The sequence below is a fragment of the Ochotona curzoniae genome, unplaced genomic scaffold (assembly GCF_017591425.1).
Source record: "Ochotona curzoniae isolate NIBS_2020 unplaced genomic scaffold, NIBS_Ocur_1.0 contig_4502, whole genome shotgun sequence".
In the NCBI taxonomy this organism is placed as follows: Eukaryota; Metazoa; Chordata; class Mammalia; order Lagomorpha; family Ochotonidae; genus Ochotona; species Ochotona curzoniae.
The window spans coordinates 358,430-377,421 of record NW_024466308.1 but is presented as its reverse complement, the minus strand read 5'-3'; the positions used below and the strand labels follow the sequence as shown (position 1 = coordinate 377,421).

The window sequence follows — 18,992 nt, the reverse complement described above, 5'->3', positions numbered from 1 at the left end:
CAGGTGGGAACTGGGGGGTCCTCGTCCTTGTGGCTGAACCGTGTTCCTCCCAGGGGGCCGGGGCCACGGCCTGGCCCCCGGCGGCCTGCCGGCTGCTGCATGGACTTGGTCCTGGAACTCCATGTGCGCCCCAGTGCGCCCTTGTGTGTACAGAGGGGGTGGTGGCCCGTGCCGCCCCCAAAGAACATCCATCTTTTCCAGAAAGCCTGTGCCCTGTGAGGTATGCCAGGCAGGCCTGGACGCTTCCCTGGGCGGGGTGGGGGGCGGTCATGCCAGACTTTATAGAAATCTGACCCGAGATGGCAGGAGGCCACCCGAGCCTTTTTTCTTTAGATGTGTGGAAGTTACTTGAGAGTTGCACGGAGATGGACCCAGGGAGAGGTCTTCTGCTGGTGGACTCTCCCCATTGCACAAGACCACCGGCAGCCTGGAATTCCAGCTCCCGCAGGCTGATCAGCTGGCAGGGCCCAGGGCCATCTTCCGTGGCCTTCTCATGGTGGTGATGGGGGCCTCCCGATACCTAGCAGAGCAGCCTGGGTGCCCAGTGAGCACCCCTGTGTAATGACGGCGTCCCGTGCACCGTTAAACCACAGCCAGGGCGGTTGGTACCAAGACCCATCCCGCTCCCCGCCCCCTCCCTGCCTCGTGCTCCCCTTGTGTGTGAAAGGGAAAGATCTTTCCATTCCCTGGTTCACGCCCCAAACAGACAGCTTAGGGCTGGGCCAGCTGGGAACCCTGAACTGACCAGGTCTTCTTTCTATGGGGTGGTGGGACCCCAAGGGCTGGAGCCCCTGCCTGCTCCCTCCCGCAGTGGCCTTGGGCCACCGAGCCTCAGGCCTCGCTGCGTCCTGAAACTGCTGCCCCAGGCCCGAGTAGCAATGTAGAAGGGGTTAGTAAGAGGACCTGGATCACGGCGACCTTGCACAAGCCTCTCCCACGTCCGATGGCGAGAATAAGCGTGGTTTTCCAAGGCCCCATGTAAGGTGGCCCACAGCCACTTTGGCCTCACTCCCATTTTGCTAATGGGTCACTAATTATGGAAAACCCTTTGTTGCCCTTTTAAGGAGCACCCTGGGTTTAAGACTCATTTGAAAGGCAGAGTCCTGGAGGGACGATGCTGCTTTGGCATTCCCTGGGTCACTTCTCAGATGACCCGCCAAGGACAAAGCCGGGAGCTTCTTCCGGGTCACCCACGTGGGCAGCAGCGGCCCCAACCCGGGCCATCCTCCGCTGCTCTCCCAGGCCCTTAGGGAACTGGATTGGAAATGGAGCAGCCAGGACACGAACCCATGCCCCTGTGGGATGCTGGTGTTGTGGGTGGGTGTTACCCCGTGCCTGGGGTCACAGGGAGGCCTGTTAGTGGACCGGGCCTTGGCCAAGCGCCTGCAATCCACAGCGGAATTGGGGTAACTTCAGGCGAGTGTTAGAATCTAGAGTTGGCCTTAGGATCCTCGAGGTAGTGTTTTTAAAACTGCCTATACTACTTGGAGAGGTGAGAGCTTCCGGTCAGCGGGGTCGCTGCCCGCATGCCAGCAGCACCTGGGACTGACCGGAGCTGAAGCCAGGGCCCGAGCCCTCGGTTCCGATGCTCCGCGTGGGTGGTCGGAACCGTGGACTTGCTGGGGTCAGAACGCAGGGGACGCTGATAGAGAACCCGGAGTGCCAAGCCACATCTTCCTTGCTGGGCCAAGCAAGCCGCTTCCCGTCTCCTTGTTGGGTGTGCGTTTCCTGTCCCCTTTGGGCCTGTGTGTGAGATTGATTCAAGTGTTTGGGCTGCCGTGTGCCCCGCCTCCCAGCTGTGATAAGGTTGGATGTACCACCTAGCCCAGTGAGGAACCAGCACCCCACACGGCATCCTGGACCGGTGTGTAAAATATACCTCCAGTCTCCTGTATATCATGTCTTTCTAAGCGAACCAGTTTCCTTCCCAACATTTCGTGTTGAAGCTGCCGACCGGGACCGCCCCCTCCCCGCTTGTCCCCTCTGCTGTCCGCTTTTCATAAAGAGGGCAGTGTCATTGCCTTCAACCATAAGTGGCGTCCGACCATGTGCCCCAGCTGGTGCACCCCATTTTCCCAGCCTTGTGCGTGCCTGCAAGCAGGCCACGCAGTGTGCCAGTGGGCATGCACACCCCGTCCCGGGCTGCTCCCACAGTGCTGGAAGGTGCCAGGCCAGCCAGCCCCACTGCTTCTCCAAGCAGGCCACGCAGTGTGCCGGTGGGCATGCACACCCCGTCCCGGGCTGCTCCCACAGCGCTGGAAGGTGCCAGGGCGGCCAGCCCCGCTGCTTCTCCAAGCAGGCCACGCAGCCTGCCGGTGTTCTGGCTTCTAAGGGGGTGGCTGGCTGCACGACGGGGGCTGTCTCCGCTCCTGCGAGGTCGTGGCTGTGTCTGTAGAGTCCCTGGTTGTTAGGTTTATTTTTCTTCCTCCCAGGTATGACTGATTAGCCTCTAATTACAGCTCTTATCTGTTGGCCAAAGGAGTGATTAGATTAAGTCAGAGCTGCTGCAGCGGGCTCCCAACAGGGAGTGTAGGATGGACCCCTGTCCTGCTCCCCTGCTGTGGGGACTCGGCCGGTCAGTTGCTGCCCTACCTGGTCCACGGCTAAGGTCTGTAACCCCTTGGCGTCTCCCTGTCCAGGCTTCCTGTCGGTCCGTGCACTGGGGAGGAAGGTGGCTGCAGGGTATTGAGCTGTCCAGCCTTGGTCACTTGTTCAGGGCGACCAAACAGTGTGCAGATCTGACGCCCAGGCAGCCATTAGTACGGGGTACCGTGCCAGAATGCTTCAAAATGTTCCTTAAAGGAATCGGGGCCTAGCATGCCTAGAGACTAAAGTCCTTGCCTTGCACACGCTGGGAACCCAGATAGGCACTGGTTCGTGTCCTGGTGGCTCCACTTCCATCCAGCTCCCTGCCTGTGGCCTGGGAAAGTAGTGGAGGACGGCCCAGAGCCTTGGGACCTGCACCCGCGTGGGAGACCTGGAGGAGGCTCCTGGCTCCTGGCTTCGGGTCAGCTCAGCTCTGGCTGTTGTGGCTGCTTGGAGTGAGTCAGTGGACGGGAAATCTTTCTCTTTATTTATCTGACTTTCCAATATAAATCTGTAAGAAGGAATCAAAAGGGAAGTGTAAAAGAGGCGGGGCTGTGGCACAGAGGGTTAATCAGCTGCTCACGACGCCAGCATCCCAGTCAGCAGCAGCTGGAGTCCTGGCCACTCCACTTGCACCCAGCTCCCTGCTCAGGGGCAGTGGGAGATGGCTGTAGCACTGGTGCGAGACCTGGGTCAGCTCCCTGATGTAGAGCTGACTGTAGTGGCCGTTGGCAGTGAACCAGCAATGGGAGGTGGATGCCAGCCTCTCCGACGGTGGGCGGCCTCTGTCCCTTGTAGCGGTTGCTTGTTGTTCCTCAGACCTCAGTAGGGAAATACTGAACAGATGGGTCGGTGTGGAGCCCGTGGATGGGTGCACTTGGGTGCACGGCAGGCATGTGTCTTACCGTTCCGTGGGTCAGGACCCTGGCTCGGGCCTCCCAGGACCCGCTCCCTTCCCGTGGCTTCCTGCTCTTCCAGGGCCTGGGCCTCTGGCCTCAGTGGAGGTCAGCGCTGCCTCGGGGGGCCCAACGTTCTGCAGGCAGCAGAGGACTCAAGGGTCTGGGCTGCCACCACCCATGGGGGAGGCCCATGTGCAACTCCAGGCTCCTGGTGTCATGATGGCCATCTGGGGAGTGAGCCAGTCTCTCCCACTGTCCTTGTAACTGTCTTTTAAAGGAGACACAGCTGGGGGGGTGGTCTCTGGGGGCAGCTTACCTGCCTTGCCAGCAGCTCCGGGACAAGATGGGAAGACAGGCTCCCCGCTTATACTTCGATGTCAAGACATTCCTTTTACTGGAAAGCAAGATTTAGACAGACAAAATGATCTTCCATCTGCTGGTTCACTCCCACCCCCAGATGGCCACAATCGCAGGAGCAGAGCTGATCCTGTGGCAGGAGCCTCCTCCAGGTCTCCCACACCGTCCTTTGGGCCGTCCTCTGCTGCTTTCCCAGGCCACAAGCAGGGGAGCTGGACGGGAAGTGGAGCAGCGGGGACACAGAGCGGGCGGACTAGCGGGTTAAGCCCTCACACCCGCCCCGTAACAGCTGGGGGCTGCGTCAGGCTGGCTCCCTCCTTTCAGCCGCCCCTGCCCCTCTGCTGTGAGCCCTCAGCCCTGGCCCGAGTTTGCCCGGCGGCTCCTGGCTATAGATGCACAGGAGGGCGCATGCTGGCTGGGGTGAGGCAGGGGCGCAGGAGGGCGCATGCTGGCTGGGGTGAGGCAGGGGTGCAGGAGGGCGCATGCTGGCTGGAGTGAGGCAGGGGCGCAGGAGGGCGCTCCCCACATCTCTGCGCTCCGTGTGTCTGCGCAGGGGCCGTCCTGTAAGTACATGACTAATGCCCCAGGGGAACAAGGAGGCTTGGTGAGTCACGGCCGGGGCCTGGCAGGCGGCCGGGATGTTACTCATGGGCCTCTGCTGGGTCCTGCACAGCTGCCCTCCGCTCGGGGTCCCGGCGAGGGGCCGTGGCGGGCCTAGTGGCAGGTAGGAGCTGCTGTGGTCCTTCTGGCCGGGCGTGGGCTGCACGCAGCGTCCCTCCCGGCTCTCCCTGCCAGCTGCCCCAGGCCTGCCCAGCTCCCCTCCCTCCTTCCTGTTCTGGGGCCAGGCAGGTTAAACCCAATTTCCCTGGGCAGGCCGTCAGGGTCTTCCAGAAGGTTCCTTTTGTTTCAGGCTTGGCCGGGCTGGGTGTATGGCACACTCCTGGACGTCCATTAAGCCTTGTCCTCCAGGTCTGGGCTAACATTGGTCGGGACTGTGCAGCCGTGTCCTGCCTGGGGAGTCGGGCGCCACGGCTGCCATCATGACAGTCCCCTTGTGTAGCTGTGCCAGCCCTCGGGTGCTGCCCTGGCCGTTCTGCCAGGAAGGTGCTCTGCGTAGTCCTGGGAGCCTTCTGATTGTGGATTTACTAGAAAGGCAGAATTAGAGACGGAGAGACAGATCCTCCATCCGTCGGTTCACTCCCCAAGCTGAGCCAATCTGAAACCAGGAGCCGGGAGCCTCTCCCAGTCTCCCCTGTGGGTGGCAGTGTCTCGAGCACCTGGGCCGTCCTCTGCTTTCCCAGCAGCCTGAGCAGGGAGCTGGGTCAGGTGGAGCAGCTGGAACTGGAAGTAGTGCCCCAGTAAGATGCCAGCGCTGTGGGTGGACATGTTGACCCCACGCCACAGCGCCCATGGCACCCCTGGACGTGACGGACAGGGTGTCGCTCCTCCGAAGGCCAGTGGGGAGTGCTCTGCGGGCACTGGTCAGCAGGTGCAGGGGAGCTGGGCTTCTGCTTGGGGCACCCTTCCTGCGTCCGTCTGCAGCCGGTGTGCTGGGCTGGGAGCAGCCTTTCCCCCTTGCCTCTTGTCCCTAGCCCGTTCAGTTAACTGCCCTTCCTGCCCTCGGGGAGGCAGGCCATCTGGTACAGCGTTGCTGCAGGCCCATGCGTGCCAGCCTGGAAGGTGAGGGCTGAGGTCATGGGGGAAGGGGCATATGGCCTTTTGTGGTCCCTGTGTCCCGCGGGGGACCTGGCTCTGTCCTGCAGTGTGGCCCTGGTCTGTGCAGTCCTTGTCTCACAAGGCCGGTTGGTTGATTTGAAAGACGGAGTAAGATGTTTGCCCCCCGAGTGGCTGCAGCAGCCAGGGCTAGGCCGGGCCACGTCGCAGGTGGAGGCCTCGCCCACTGGGCCGCAGGAGCTGGCCCTGGTCTGCACGGTGGCATGCCCTTGGATGGAAGCTCTTCGGTCTCGCGTAGAGAAGGTCGGCCAGAAGTCCCCGACATGCCTGCACCAGGACCCCAGCTGTGACCTGCTCCAGTCAGTCCCGGGGTCTCTCAAACGCCTTGTAAGGAAGGCCTGTTGCATCAGGCCATCAGAAACATGACTCCCCCCGCGCCACCCCCAAAGCTCGCCGGGTTCCCACGACAGATTCATTTGACTTGAAGGGGAGAAAAATGCTTCAGTCCACAGGTTCGCTCCCCAGATGGCCACAAGAGCCGACACTGGGTTGGGACAGAGCCAGGAGCCAGGGATCCCCACAGCCCCCTGGCCCATCTTCCACTGCTCCCCAAGGCCCATAGGCAGGAGCTAGATGGGAAACGGGGCAGCTGGGACACACCTGCTCCCGTGGGATGCTGGCGTTAAAGGTGGTAGCCAGCCCCACAGGTAACTTCTCTGCATGTGAACGCCATGGTGGAACATTCTAGATGTTAGAAGGGAAAAGGCCGCCGTTTTCTAAGTTCTTTAAAACAGTGAAGATTCTTCTAGATAGAGTTGCCTAACAAGTCTTATTTCTCTCCCCGCCCCCTCCCCTCTTTTTTTTCTTGTTCCAGGCTCAAAGATTTGGAAGGAGACAGCTTGCCAGAAAAAGTAGGTCTACAGCCTGACATTTTATTACCGAGCCGACTACCAGGGTTTGGGGATGACGTTATTTAGTGTCTGGTGCTGCAGCTGGTCTGGGTCCCAAACCTCGCTGTTCCGGTAGCACTTTTCAAACGTTTGTTGTAGCTAAGGCAGATTGTGCTGGCTCCTCCCGGGTGGTCCAGAACCTGGAGCTTCCTCTGGGTCTCGCATGTGGGCAGCAGGGTCCCGAGGCCCTGAGCCGGCTCAGCACTGTTCTCCCAGGCCACAGGCAGAGCTGGGTTGGAATCAGAGCAGCTGAGACTTGAACCGGCGCCCTCTGTGGCTTGCGACACCGTGGCACTGCTGTGGTCTTTCAGACACGGCTCTGTTCCGATGCATACCAGTACAGATCGAATCTCCCTTTTCCTAAATGCCCGGGACCGGATGTGTCAGATCTGGATCTGCTTAGTATCTTAGGAATATTTATACATATACAAGTGGCCCCAGCAGCCAGGGCTGGGCCAGGTCGAAGCCAGGAGCAGCAGCCGAGTGTCCCACACAAGTGGCAGGGTCCAGGGCCTTGGGCAGTCCTCTGCTGCTCTCCCAGGTGCCTTAGCAGGAAGCTGGGTCAGAAGTGGATCAGCCCAGATTCAAACTGGCTTGCCTAGGATGTGACTACCTCAGGCAGCTGCTTGACCCACCGTGCACTGCCAGCTCCTGCTCCAGAGGGGAGGGCTGAGCCCTGGACAGAAGTAGACTTTTCACTGATCGACTTCTGGGGTGGGTTGGGAGTGGGGCCACCACGCTGCTGGCTGAGCCCTGGCTGCTGCAACCATCGGAGATGTGGCCGGGCGGCCTGCGGGGAGGGGCAGAGGTAGAGAGGTGGGGTTGAGAGCCGGTGTGTCTTGGTCCCATGAGGCAGCAGCGTGCTCGTGGGGGCACCTGCTGACCCTGGGCACCCCTCCCTGCCAGGAGTGCGTGAAGGAGAAGCTGAGTCTCCTGCATGAATTTCTGCAGACGGAGATCCAGAGTCAGCTGTGTGACCTCGAGACGAAGTTGCGGAAGGAGGAGCTCTCGGAGGTGAGTTGGCGCTCGGCACCCCGCCTTCCCGAAACACCTCTGCCTCCCTCCCTCTCCCACCCGCCGTGTGCCTGCGGGGATGTGGGGTGGGACCCCAGGACCCCGCGTTGCGTCCCTCTGTGCTCACTGCCACTGGTTTGCATTCACTGCTACCCCAATTGTCCTTTCCCGCTGTAGGAGGGCTACCTGGCTAAAGTCCAATCCCTTTTAAATAAAGATTTGTACTTGGAGAACGGGGCCTTCAGCCGAGACGCCAAAGGCTGCATAGCCAACGGGAACAGCCAGGCCAGCGGCCTGGAGCGGCGGGCAGGGATGGCAGAGCCCGGCAGCCCCGGCAAACCCAGCTCCAAAACGCGCACGCTCAGGAGAAGCAAGGCCGACGATGAGGCCAAGTGTAAGGACGCATTCCTGACCGTGGGAGGGGGTGGCTGGGAGGGACGTGGCCATCGGAGCCTGCCCCTGACTGTTGCACCCTCAGCCTGGGGTGGGGAGCCCTGCTTTCCCTCGGAGGTGACGCTCCTGGCTTGACTGTCGCCATCAGGGGGCGTCTGGGGTTGTGTCGTCTTGTTAGGGTGATGTGACAGTGATAAGCTCCCAGCAGAGCCATATTTGGCCTTTAGATCTTGTCTTGGTGCCGGTGAAAGGCAATGTGGTGGTCTCGGCGCTGAGCAGGGGCAGCGGTGCCCCGTCAGCTGTGCCATCACCAGGGTAAACGGGCCTGTGCCTCCAGTGGCTGCGACAGGCAGGACTGGGTCAGGCCGGAGCCAGGAGCTCCATCCTGGTCTCCCCCATGATGCCAGGGCCCCCAGCGCTCAGCTCTCCTGTCTTCCCAGGCGTGTTAGCCGGGATCTCCGCAAGCCCACACTGTGAGGCTGACCCCTCAGCGCTCTAATTCTAGGCGACAGTCGACACTTGCTCGTGGATTGGGCTCCGTGTCCCATGCCTTGCACTGCTCCAGCTGGGGCAGGTGTGGCCAGGCGAGCCGTCTCCTCTCGGGCCCCATTGTAAGTTGAGGACATGTGCTGTCTTCACATGCTTGGTCGAAGACAAAACTTAGACTGTTCTCTGCCCCCAACTACCACCAAAGACGGCCGGAAATACTTTCATCTACTTTCATTGCAAAGTAAGCTCTACGGAGGAGAGACGGAAGATCTTTCAGCCACTAATTCACTCCCCAGTGGCCACGATGGCCAGAGCTGAGCCGACCTGAAGCCAAGCCAGGAGCTTCCTCCAAGTCTCCCACATGGCGCAGGGTCCCAAGGCTCTGGGCCGTCCTCCACTGCTTTCCCAGGCCACAGGCAGGGAGCTGGGTGGGAAGTAGAGCAGCCAGGATTAGAACCAGCACGCATATTGGATCCCAGTGTACGCAAGGCAAGGACTTTAGTCACCAGGCTACTGCACTGGGCCCTACTTGCTACTCCTAAAGTTAAACATGCCTGTTAAAGTTTTGATGCTGGAGCAGGGAGAATCTTCTGAAAGTTTCTTAGAGTGCAGGGCTCAGCTCTGACGCTTGGCAGCACACCTTCCAGAGGGAAGGGAAGTCCTGTTTCCTTATCAGGAGCCGGTGGCCTGAGGTTGACTGGAACCAAAGCCGAATGGGGGCTCTGTCCTCGGCCCCCCAGGCTTCCCGCAGTGCCCCAGCTCGGGGCCTGTCACTTCATGGTGGCTTTTTCTTCATCCCCCCCCCCGACACAGTGGAAACCTTGCCCAGTCCCAGGGCTACTGCACGAAGAAGCACGAGGCAGACCAGCATCACCTCGCACTTCGCCAGGAGGTCAGCGGAGGGGTGGGCCGCAGGGCTGTGTGACCCGGGATGGTGGCTCGGCTGGGCGTCTTGACCTGGCCATGATCGCGGGCCATCCCTGGATAGCATTTCTGAAGACCCCCCTCGGCCTGTCCTTCCCCAAAGAGCTCAGCTTCCTTGGTGCTGTCTTGCTTGGATGCAGAGAATAGATGCCCATGTGGGTTGCTGGTGCCGTAGGTGGAGGATTAGCCAGTTGAGCCGTCCTGGTCGCCCTCGTGCAGGGCCAGTCCCCTTTGTCCCCATTCCCCATAAAGCCGCAGGTGGGACCAGGGGCCCTGGGGAGGCCCCAGTTTCTGGGTTGCGAGGTGGACGTTTCAGCGGGTGTCCCCGTGCAAGGCGCATGGCCCCCCCCCCCCCCGACACCGGGGAGCGTGTTGGACGCTTCTGGCCATGGCCAGTCTCATGCCTACTGAACCCCAGTCGGGGGGGGCGTCTGTCCCGGGGGTGAGTTGGCCACCAGGCCCTCGATCTGAACTTGGAAGGAGTGCAGAATCAGACGAGCCCCCACCCCCTGCCCTGCCCACCTTTGGAGCGCTGGGGTCTGTGCGAGCTCAGGTCTCCTCGTGTGTGACAGCAGCCCTGCCAAACGCAAGTCCACGCAGGAGTCGGAGAAGGTGAGGCTGGAAGAGTCCACTGGCGAAGAGGACACGGATCAGGTAGGCTGGCCTGGAGCAGCGGGAGTCGCTGGGCAACCCGGCCCCGTGCGCCCCGTCCAGGGCCGAGTCTGGAGGCAGGCAGTGGGGTGGGTGTGTGTGCCCGTGCCTGACGCTGTGTGGCTTCATCAGTTGTGCACGCGCAGGTTGTCGCCTGCACCTTAGCCGTGACAGCAGGTCCGTCTCACACGTCGTCCCCTTTCCGTTAGTCGTCAACTTGAATGTCCCAGCCCCAGAGGGGAAGTCCCGTGACCTAGGGAACGCTGGGTTCTGGGTAGGGTGCCCCCCGAGGAGAGCCCACACACGTTCGGGTTGTCAGCATCACTCGCTGATACGGGTCCCATGGCACCGTGCAGCCCTGCGATGGTGAACCTGGCTCTGGGCTGCTGTGTTACCAGGGCGTCCCCGTGCAGCAGGGCCTCTCTCCTGGGCCTTGCGGGGGCTCAGGGAGGGGCGTTGAGGCATTTCCCAGGGCTGGCTCTGAACCCCAGGCACCCCACCCCGGCCCCAAGCTTGTCTGTAGCTGCATGAGGAGTGCTCAGTGTGGCCAACAGCCTGGCATTTTCTCTTCCCTCTGTCTGCCCTGTCCAGGACAAGCGACGGAGACTGCGGTCCAAAGAGCGGTAGGCATGGTCCCCGAGGTGTCCCGTCCCTCTGCCTTGTGCGAGCTTGAGTGTAGAAGGGACTCTAGAAAGCTTAGCTGAGAACTCTGGCTCACTGCCCGAGGAAGCCGTGCACCTGCCTGGGAGGATGCCGAGTTTGGGACCAGACTGAGCGTTTTTAAGACTTGTTCCTGCTGAAGAGGTGGAGGGGGACACTTTATCTGCTGGTTCACCCCCCCAAAAAGCCTGCTTGCAGTGTGTGGCTGGGCCAGGCCAAAGCCAGGGGCCTGCAATTCAATGTGGATCTCATGTAGGAATGAGGGGACCCCCGAGTAATGGGCTGTCACACACTGTCCGTTAGCAGGAAGCTGGATTGGAAGCAGACCCAGGGCTTGAACCCACGCACTCCCAACGCGTGGTAGCTGAGGGTGTCCCGAGTGGGATCTTCACCACCGTAGCAGACACCTGCCATCGCTCCCCACACAAAGTGGCGGTGGTCACCGGTAGTGGTTGCAAGGTGGTACCCAGTACGGGGTGTGCAGGGAGGCCCCTCCCCCGCCCTGAGACGCAGGCTGTATCAGGGTAACAGGAACACGACAGGCGGTCCGGGAACCTACGTCAGTCACCCCAGGGCGTCTCCTTTCCAGAGCCCCAGAGCTTCCCCCTGCAGAAGAATGCGGAAAGGCAAGTCCAGGAGCCCACCACGCCGCCACTGCAGCCGACATGGAAGACAAGACGAGCAAAAGGGTAAAAATCTCCTCACATCTCGGGAGGGGTGGGGAGACGGAGTTGGCTGGCTATGCAGACAACCTTGACCTTAGCTAAGAACAAAACACGGGTCATTTCTGAAGGATCTGCAAGCCAGTTAGACGAGAACGCCCTTCTGGCCACATGGTCACTCGCCAGATGGCCACAGGGACGCCAGGTGGGAGAGTAGAGCTGGGACTGGGCCCTCTGCCTGCCTGAGCTGAGTGGGAACCTGGCAGCCATGGCGGCAGCGGGGCTCAGATGTGGGGCTCCAGTGTCTCTGGCTGCAGCTTAAGCTGCACTACAGTGCTGGACTGTTGAAGCTTTTGTTTTATGGGAAAGGCAGATTGAGAGGGAAGAAACGGGTACTCCATTCACTGGTTTGCTTCCGAAGTGGCCGCAAGGCCGGAGCTGAGCCGATCTGAAGCCAGGAGCTTCTGGGTCTCCCGTGCAGGTTCCTAAGGACCTGGGCCGTCCTAAGCTGCCTTCCCAGGCCACAGGCAGGGAGCTGGGTGGGAAGTGGAGCAGCTGGGACTCACACCGCTGCCCACATGAGATTTTGGCGTGTGGAGGTGGAGGATTGTAAAGTTAAGCCATCACCCTAAAATGTCTTTTTTTTTTTTTTCCAACTTGCCCCATGGAGAATTGTCAGGAAGGCAAGTGAGCTGATTGTTAAGTACCTCAGGGCAGGCCTAGCTCTCCGGGAAGTGGTGGTTTTTAAATTGGTTTTCCTGGTCTCAAATGCAGAGACGTCGATCTCACCTACTGGCTCAAGATGGCTGCCACAGCCAGGTTCTGGGCCAGGCCAGAGCCAGAAGCCAGGCGTCCCCTCCGGGTCTCAAGTTACCGCTCTGCCAGGGTTGGCCAGAGGCCAGGCTTGGGGGTGGAGCTGGGACCCCAGCCCGTCGTGCCGTGCCCCCGGCTTGTCCCTGGAGCTGCTGGCCAGCCTCCCTGGCTCTTGACCATCTCTGGCTTGGTGTGGAGGCAGCTCCGACTCGGTGCCACTGGCTCCATGGCAGGGAGCGTGATTGTGGGGCACAGATCTGCTGTGCTCTGCTGGGGGGGCGAGCAGATGTGCAGGAGCTCCGGCCCCACCTGTGGATGCCGGGAGCTGTTAGTCCCGGCTGCAGAGCCGTCGTGGGCAGCGTGCACCTCCTGTCCGTCCCCAGGTGGGAAGCTCTCGCCCTCCATCTCATCTCATCCCTCGCAGTAGGAAGGTGTGTGCTGTTTCTAACATGACAGCTTCTCTGCTCTCCGTGCAAATCGCTGAGCATAAACTTAACAAGGGTGATCTGGCAAGATGTGTGCCCAGTTTTTTTACCGAAGATTGATTTGAAAGGCAGAGAAGGGGAGAATGTGGTATCTTCTGGTTCACTCCCCAAATGGCTGCGGTGAGCTCGCCAAAGCCAGGAACCCAGGGCTTGCTCTCCTACCCCGATGTGGAGGGCCGGGGCCCCGAGTCCCTGGCCTGTCTGCTTTCCCAGGCGCATTAGCAGGGCTGGCTTGCGCGTGGGGCAGCCGGTACCCCAGGGCTGTGATGTTGATGCAGCTGTCACAGGCACCTCACTTGCTGGGCCCTGTCTCCACGTGTCGCGTGGTCGTGGGAGGTGGCACCGCTCTGCATGCCCTCCGAGCTGGGTCTCCTCCTGGTGTGACTGTCAACAGGGGGACACAGTCCTTTTGCATGTAAATCTTTAAGTTCAGAAAATACTGTTGTGAAGGAAGATGGTCTTTTTAAAGATTTATTCTTATTGGAAAGTTAGATACACAAAGGAATACAGAGAGGAAGATCTTCTCACTCCCCAAATGGCCACAATAGCTGGAGCTGAACCAGTCCACAGCCAGGAGCCAGGAGCCTCGAGCCTCTTCCAGGTCTCCCACACGGGTGCACAGTCCCAAGGCTTTGGGCCGTCCTCCACTGCTTTCCCAGGCCACAGGCAGGGAGCTGGATGGGAAGTGGAGTTGCTGGGATATGAACTGGCGTCCACCTGGGATCCCGGCACATGCAAGGCGAGGATTTTAGCCACTAGGCTACTGTGCTGGGCCCATAAGATCTTTTTAAGACTTGAAAGAGTGAGAAGCAGGGTAGGTGTCGATCTTGCTGCCACCAGCTCACTCCCTCATGTGGCCACAATGCTTCAGGGCTGAGCCGGAAACTGCATCTGGTCTACCCTGGGGAGGGGAGGGCCCCAGGCACCTGGGCCGTGCAGCAACAGGCACCCAGTTCTGGGACACAAGTTTAGGAACCTTATTCCCACAGCACATGTCAGCAATCGAGGTCAAGTTCAAAAAGCCCCTAACTTGTCTTGTTTCCCTCCCTTAGAGAGAAAGGCGACGGCCTAGGAGCGATACCATGCTGTGAGTATACGTGGCGTGCCCCGTGCTGGCCAACCTGGCGCTGTCACGTCCTGGGAAGGTGGCGGGCCACACCCAGCGCACGGGGGATGCAGGCTTTGCTTCCTCGCCCCCGTGCTCCCCCTTGGGGCAGCCTGAGAGCACTTCCTCGGGTACTGGGGAAGACGCCAAACAAAAGCTTTGCTGCCACTTCTGTTCCTGGGACCAAATGTCAGACCCCGCCCTCAGTGTTGGGTGTCCACTGCTCGCAGGGGCAGGGGCTGGGCGGTCCCAAGGTCAAGGGGTGTCCCCAGCAAGGGGTTTGCTGCTGGCTGGGCCTTCAGGTTCCCACAGTGACACAGGGGGTCCCAGGGCCAGGGCCAGAACCAGATGGGGTCCTTGGGCACCTGACACCCCCTCCTGCTCCCTCCAGGGTTTAAGGGCCCTGTGATTTTTAGGGGTCACGCTTAGGCTGTGTCCGTGACCACTCGCTGTAAAAAGGCTGGGGAGCAGACAGCCCCGGAACTCGAAAGCGTAAAGCGGGCAGCGTTCTGGGGCTTGGTCACTGTTAGGTACAGCCAAGCTAGGTGGGGACAGCTGGACTGACCACCCAGACTGCAGGGAGGGCAGTGCACAGTCGGGCCTCGGCCAGGGAGCAGGTGCCTGGTCCGTCACCAGGTCGGGGACCTGCTGCACGTGCTGGGGAAGTGGACACTCGAGGGGGAGGTGTCGGTGCCACTGTCACCATCAGATTTTCAGTGGGTGACATGGAGCGTGTGGGAGTCCATGTCACTGTAACAGCCCAGGCGCTGTGCTCCCCACTGCTGGCTTCGGGCGAGCTGGGGAGCCCTCCAGAGTCCTCCGTGTGGCCTTAAGTCCCAGCAGCTGTGGCCCTGGAGAGCAGGAGGTCCCGAATGCCTGGGATCCCCTGGGACGGGAGACCCAGCAGGAGAGGGGTGTTGGCTTCCACGGGCCGACCCGCCTTGTACCTGGGCCATTTCTCATGGCAGGAAGCCTGGAGCAAGATTGGAGGAGGAGCCGGATCAAGAGGCCGGTCCGGGAACAGATGACGGAGGGGAGGAGGGCACAAATGAGAAGGTGAGGTGGAGGCTGCATTTTCCTCCAGCCCTGGACCCAAAGCAATCTGGGCGCTTTCCAGCCACCACGTCCTGCAGTGTGGAGGCCTTGTCGGCTTGTCCTGCTGCAAGCATCCTGGCGTGGACCTGCCCTGGGGCAAAGGACAGAGACCTCTGGGCTGTTGGTTCGATCCTGGGCACTGGCAGGAACTGGGAGCTAGGCACTTGGTCCAAGTTTCCCCTGCAGGACTCAGGGCCTTGCCTGCTCCGGGGTGCCCGGCTCGGAAGCAGAGCCACCAGGACTTGAGCTGGCTGGCATCCCAGAAGGTTCTTAGGCCAGTTTCTGTCATGCCCCCCCCACTGCCCCCCAGGTTTCTTGTCTTAGATGACTGACCTCTTGGGACTCATTCTAAGGAAGTCTAGTCTTGATCTAAGCTGTTAGGTTCTGGGTGAGCCAGGTCTCATTGCCAGGGGTCAGTCGTGTGTCCCCCAGTCCGGACCCCACAAGCTCTGTTCACATACAGAATACTTACACATTGCCTTCTCTTTCCACTCAGGAGGAAAAGAGATACAAAACCACGCCCAAAGAACCGTAAGTTCTAGACCATGAAGAGCCTTTCAGGGGACTTCTTCCAGATGGCAAGGGAGGCACAGGATCCAGAAGTGCCAGCTCTTTGTCGGGTGGCGTCCTCCGGGCAGTGAGGATGCGGCTGCCCCTTGGCCTGCTGGGCAGTTCTGGCATCGGTTGGGCGGGATGGATCTCGGCACGTCTGGTAATTCAAAAAACAAGCTCTCGTGTTTTGTTTCTAGAACGGAGAAAAAAGTGGCCCGCACCAAAGTCGTGGTGAGCTCCAAGGTAGCAGGCGGGCCTTGGAAAGATGAAACAGCTGGGGTGGGGAGGGCAGCCCAGGGCGCCTCCCTGAGCACGTGTGTGGGTCCACGCCTGCCCCCAGGTCCAACCTCCCAAGTGTGTGCAGTGTGGGCAGTACCTGGATGACCCTGACCTCAAGTACGAGCATCATGCCCCGGACGCGGTGAGTGCCCGGCCGTCCCCTGCCCACCCTGCCCGGCCCAGCCTCCGGACCCCGGCCTCACGGTCCCCCGTCCCGCAGCTGGAGGAGGCAGCAATGCTGACGAATGATAGGCTGTCCCTCTTCGACGCCAACGAGTCTGGCTTTGAGAGTTACGAGGCCCTGCCCCAGCACAAGCTGACCTGCTTCAGGTACGGGCCGCGCCTGCGTGCGAGTCTTGGTGGACATGGGGACTCTGCCAGCTCGGCGGCTCTCGCAGGTAGAGGGCCAGGGGACCCTTGGGGTGTGCCTGCGTGTGGCCTTGTCTTGGTAGTTGGCACGGAGCCGTGTGGCCGCCGGCCAGAAGCGCTCAGATGCCACGCAGCCGGCGACGGAACAGGCCAGCATCCCTGTCTGGTCACGCAGGTGGCTCTCCCTCCCGATGTGCTTGGTGTGGGAAGTGTTCGCAATTCTTTTTGTGAACTGGATCTGAAATGTTTTATATGCATGAGTTTTCCTGGGCCTGGGAACCTAGTCTAGACATCAAGTCTGGGTCCCTAGGAACTTTATCCGCACAGCCCGTGGGGAACTTAAAACATGTCATTTTGCTTTTTGTCATTTTGCCCTGCCTGATACGTAAAATAGGTCCTAGAGAAACGAGAACCCCCCTCACCCCATAACATCTTAATTTTGCTGAGGAAGCCTCGCAGTGACAGTAGGCAGGTTCCCAGCTGGGGTTCCCAGCTTGGTGCCTTTCGGAGGGTCCTGCTCCTCGCACAGGGCCGGGTTTGGGGTGGGGGAAGGGTGGTAGTGGGACACGGAGGTGCTGCGGGTGGTGAAGGGTGGTCCTGGCCAGGGGCACCGCCTTCCCTCTGGTGGCAGCGACAGCGGGCTCAGGGTGAATGTGGAAGCTGTATGGCCAGCCTGGGAACACAGCTCGAGCAGGCGCGTTGACCAGTCGTGGGTCTAGGACAGGACCCCCACGTGTGTTGTGCCTGAAGCCCACACCTGCCCCGGGGGCTGATGGTTGTGTCTGTCCCACAAGCATTCCTAAGGTTCGAGTCCACACCGACATGGCCACAGCCATCCCTCCCCGAGCCTGGCCACAGATGGGGCCGTGGAGCTCCGCCACCGGCCCGCGTGGAGCACATGGCGGCACCCAGGGCAGGCGGTCGTACCCACAGCCTCCCTGTGGCACTCACAGGACAAGAGGTTCTGGGGCACAGGTGTCTCAGCCCCTCGTAAGCCTCCTGGAGCTGGGGTGACCTGGAGAGCGGGGCCTCCGCTGAGGGGGCCTCCTGGTACCATTTCATGAAGCGTTCCAACCTCACCCAGGTTTGGAGAGCTTAGGGGATGCAAGCTGTTGGCTGCTGAGAGCCGGGGTTCCCTCCCAAGGCCCCACGTGGGTGGCCTTGTGTTGGGGAACATTGGACACAGATACCCAGAGGTCCATCCCCTTACACTCAAGGCTGAGCCCCCTCCAAAGGGAGGCACAGTGCCCTGGCACCCACCTTCCAGGATTCTCCTAGCCTGCTTTAGAGGGACGTGTGAGCTGTCGGAGATGCAGGTGGTATAAGGAAACTGCACCACAGTGGCACGCCCTGGACAAGCGAGTCCATGGGTTTGAAGCTGAGGCTGGAGGCGGCGGAGTGAGGGGCCGCGTTGCGTGAGCATGCCTGTGCTGGAGCTAGGGAGAGGCAGGGACCACGGGGCGGAGCAGGCCGACCCCGCATTCTCCAGTTAAGAATTGTTGACTTTATTCAAGATAGGGAAGCGAACATGAAGTAAAACTAGCTGCTCACGACAGCCGGGCCAGGCTATGGCCGGGAGCCCAGAACCTAATCCAGATCTCGCGTGTGAGTGGCAGCCACCCCGTCTGCCTGCCTCCCAGGGTGTAGACGAGGAAGTGGGGCGTCACACGGCATCCTCGCTCGCTGTGCCCTGTGCCTGGCACCTGACGGGCAGGTGGGGTGCAGTCGGAAAGGGGCCGGCTCTCGGGTCTGGAGCTCACACTTGCCCGGCCTCCCCCCGCACAGCGTGTACTGCAAGCACGGCCACTTGTGCCCCGTTGACACTGGCCTCATCGAGAAGAACGTGGAGCTGTGTTTCTCGGGCTTCGCCAAGCCCATCTATGAGGACGACCCGTCTCCAGACGGTACGTGCCCCCAGGAGCCAGGCCGTGCAGCCGCTGTAGCTCTGAGTGCCACCCGGCTGCTTCGTAGGGTCTGCGTGGGCAGGAAGCTGCAGGCGGGCTAAACAGTCCAAGTGGCACCCTGCTCCCCGACTGTGCCAGCTTGCCAGGTCTTGGGCACCGGATGCAAATCGTGGCACTTGGCATGTCCTTCCTGGACACTCACCCACTGTTTCCGCTCCCAGGTGGCATCAGAGGCAAGAACCTTGGCCCCATCAACGAGTGGTGGATCACGGGCTACGACGGCGGCGAGAAGGCGCTCATTGGCTTCAGCACCTGTGAGTGTGAGGCCAGTCGTGGGCCGTCCCTGGGTCGGAGGGCCCCGCCCGCTCTGGGAGAACTGTCTGTTTAGTGCTACAGGCAGGGGTGGCGAGAGCCCATTTAGCTGATGGCAGGCCCGAGGGTGCCACGGGGGAGCCGCGGGTGTGGGAGTGGCCACTGCGCCCTATTCGTGCGTGAGAAGGGCTGGTCCCACTTTTGTGGGCACCACGGGAGGGATGGGTTCAGGGAGCTGTGTGATGATTCAGCCCACTGTGCACAGCACTCGAACCCAGCCCCTTCCACCCCTCGCAGCGTTCGCCGAGTACATCCTCATGAACCCCAGTCCCGATTACGCGCCCATCTTTGGGTTGATGCAAGAAAAAATCTACATCAGCAAGATTGTGGTCGAGTTCCTGCAGGGCAACCCCGACGCCACCTACGAAGACCTCATCAACAAGATCGAGGTGAGGGGTGGGGGTGCCCCTCGCTGCTGCTGGAACTTCCGGGAGCACCAGGGAAGCTTGGTCACATTTCCCCCTTCCTTCCAGACCACCGTGCCTCCCTCCTCGCTGAACCTGAACCGCTTCACGGAGGACTCGCTGCTGCGCCACGCCCAGTTCGTGGTAGGGCAGGTGGAGAGCTACGACGAGGCCAAGGACCTGGACGAGCAGCCCATCTTCCTGTCGCCCTGCATGCGTGACCTCATCAAGCTGGCTGGGGTCACCCTGGGGCAGAGGTGAGGGGCTGGCAGGAAGGGAAGTGTGAGGACCGGGACGAGCTGTTCCGAGTTCTCACACAGAGCCTTCTAAAAGACGCAGACGGCCGTGTCCCCCC

At 60.9% G+C, this 18,992-nt stretch overlaps 1 protein-coding gene across 4 annotated transcripts in view; it reads left to right on the top strand.

Moving 5' to 3' along the window:
- DNMT1 (DNA methyltransferase 1) overlaps positions 1-18,992 on the top strand; it is a 29,082-nt gene that overhangs the window by 703 nt on the left and 9,387 nt on the right. Inside the window, exons 2-19 of one of the 4 annotated variants that reach the window (XM_040986265.1) lie at positions 6,391-6,427; positions 7,373-7,480; positions 7,658-7,874; positions 9,042-9,044; positions 9,176-9,254; positions 9,859-9,940; positions 10,529-10,560; positions 11,187-11,286; positions 13,610-13,644; positions 14,631-14,718; positions 15,254-15,288; positions 15,507-15,552; positions 15,650-15,730; positions 15,809-15,918; positions 17,743-17,861; positions 18,083-18,175; positions 18,471-18,622; positions 18,707-18,894. In XM_040986265.1, the coding sequence (XP_040842199.1) occupies positions 6,391-6,427; positions 7,373-7,480; positions 7,658-7,874; positions 9,042-9,044; positions 9,176-9,254; positions 9,859-9,940; positions 10,529-10,560; positions 11,187-11,286; positions 13,610-13,644; positions 14,631-14,718; positions 15,254-15,288; positions 15,507-15,552; positions 15,650-15,730; positions 15,809-15,918; positions 17,743-17,861; positions 18,083-18,175; positions 18,471-18,622; positions 18,707-18,894 (1,605 nt within the window). Of the gene's footprint in view, positions 1-6,390; positions 6,428-7,372; positions 7,481-7,657; positions 7,875-9,041; positions 9,045-9,175; positions 9,255-9,858; positions 9,941-10,528; positions 10,561-11,186; positions 11,287-13,609; positions 13,645-14,630; positions 14,719-15,253; positions 15,289-15,506; positions 15,553-15,649; positions 15,731-15,808; positions 15,919-17,742; positions 17,862-18,082; positions 18,176-18,470; positions 18,623-18,706; positions 18,895-18,992 lie in introns of those variants that run through there. The other 3 variants (XM_040986264.1, XM_040986263.1, XM_040986266.1) reach the window with 3 other exon arrangements.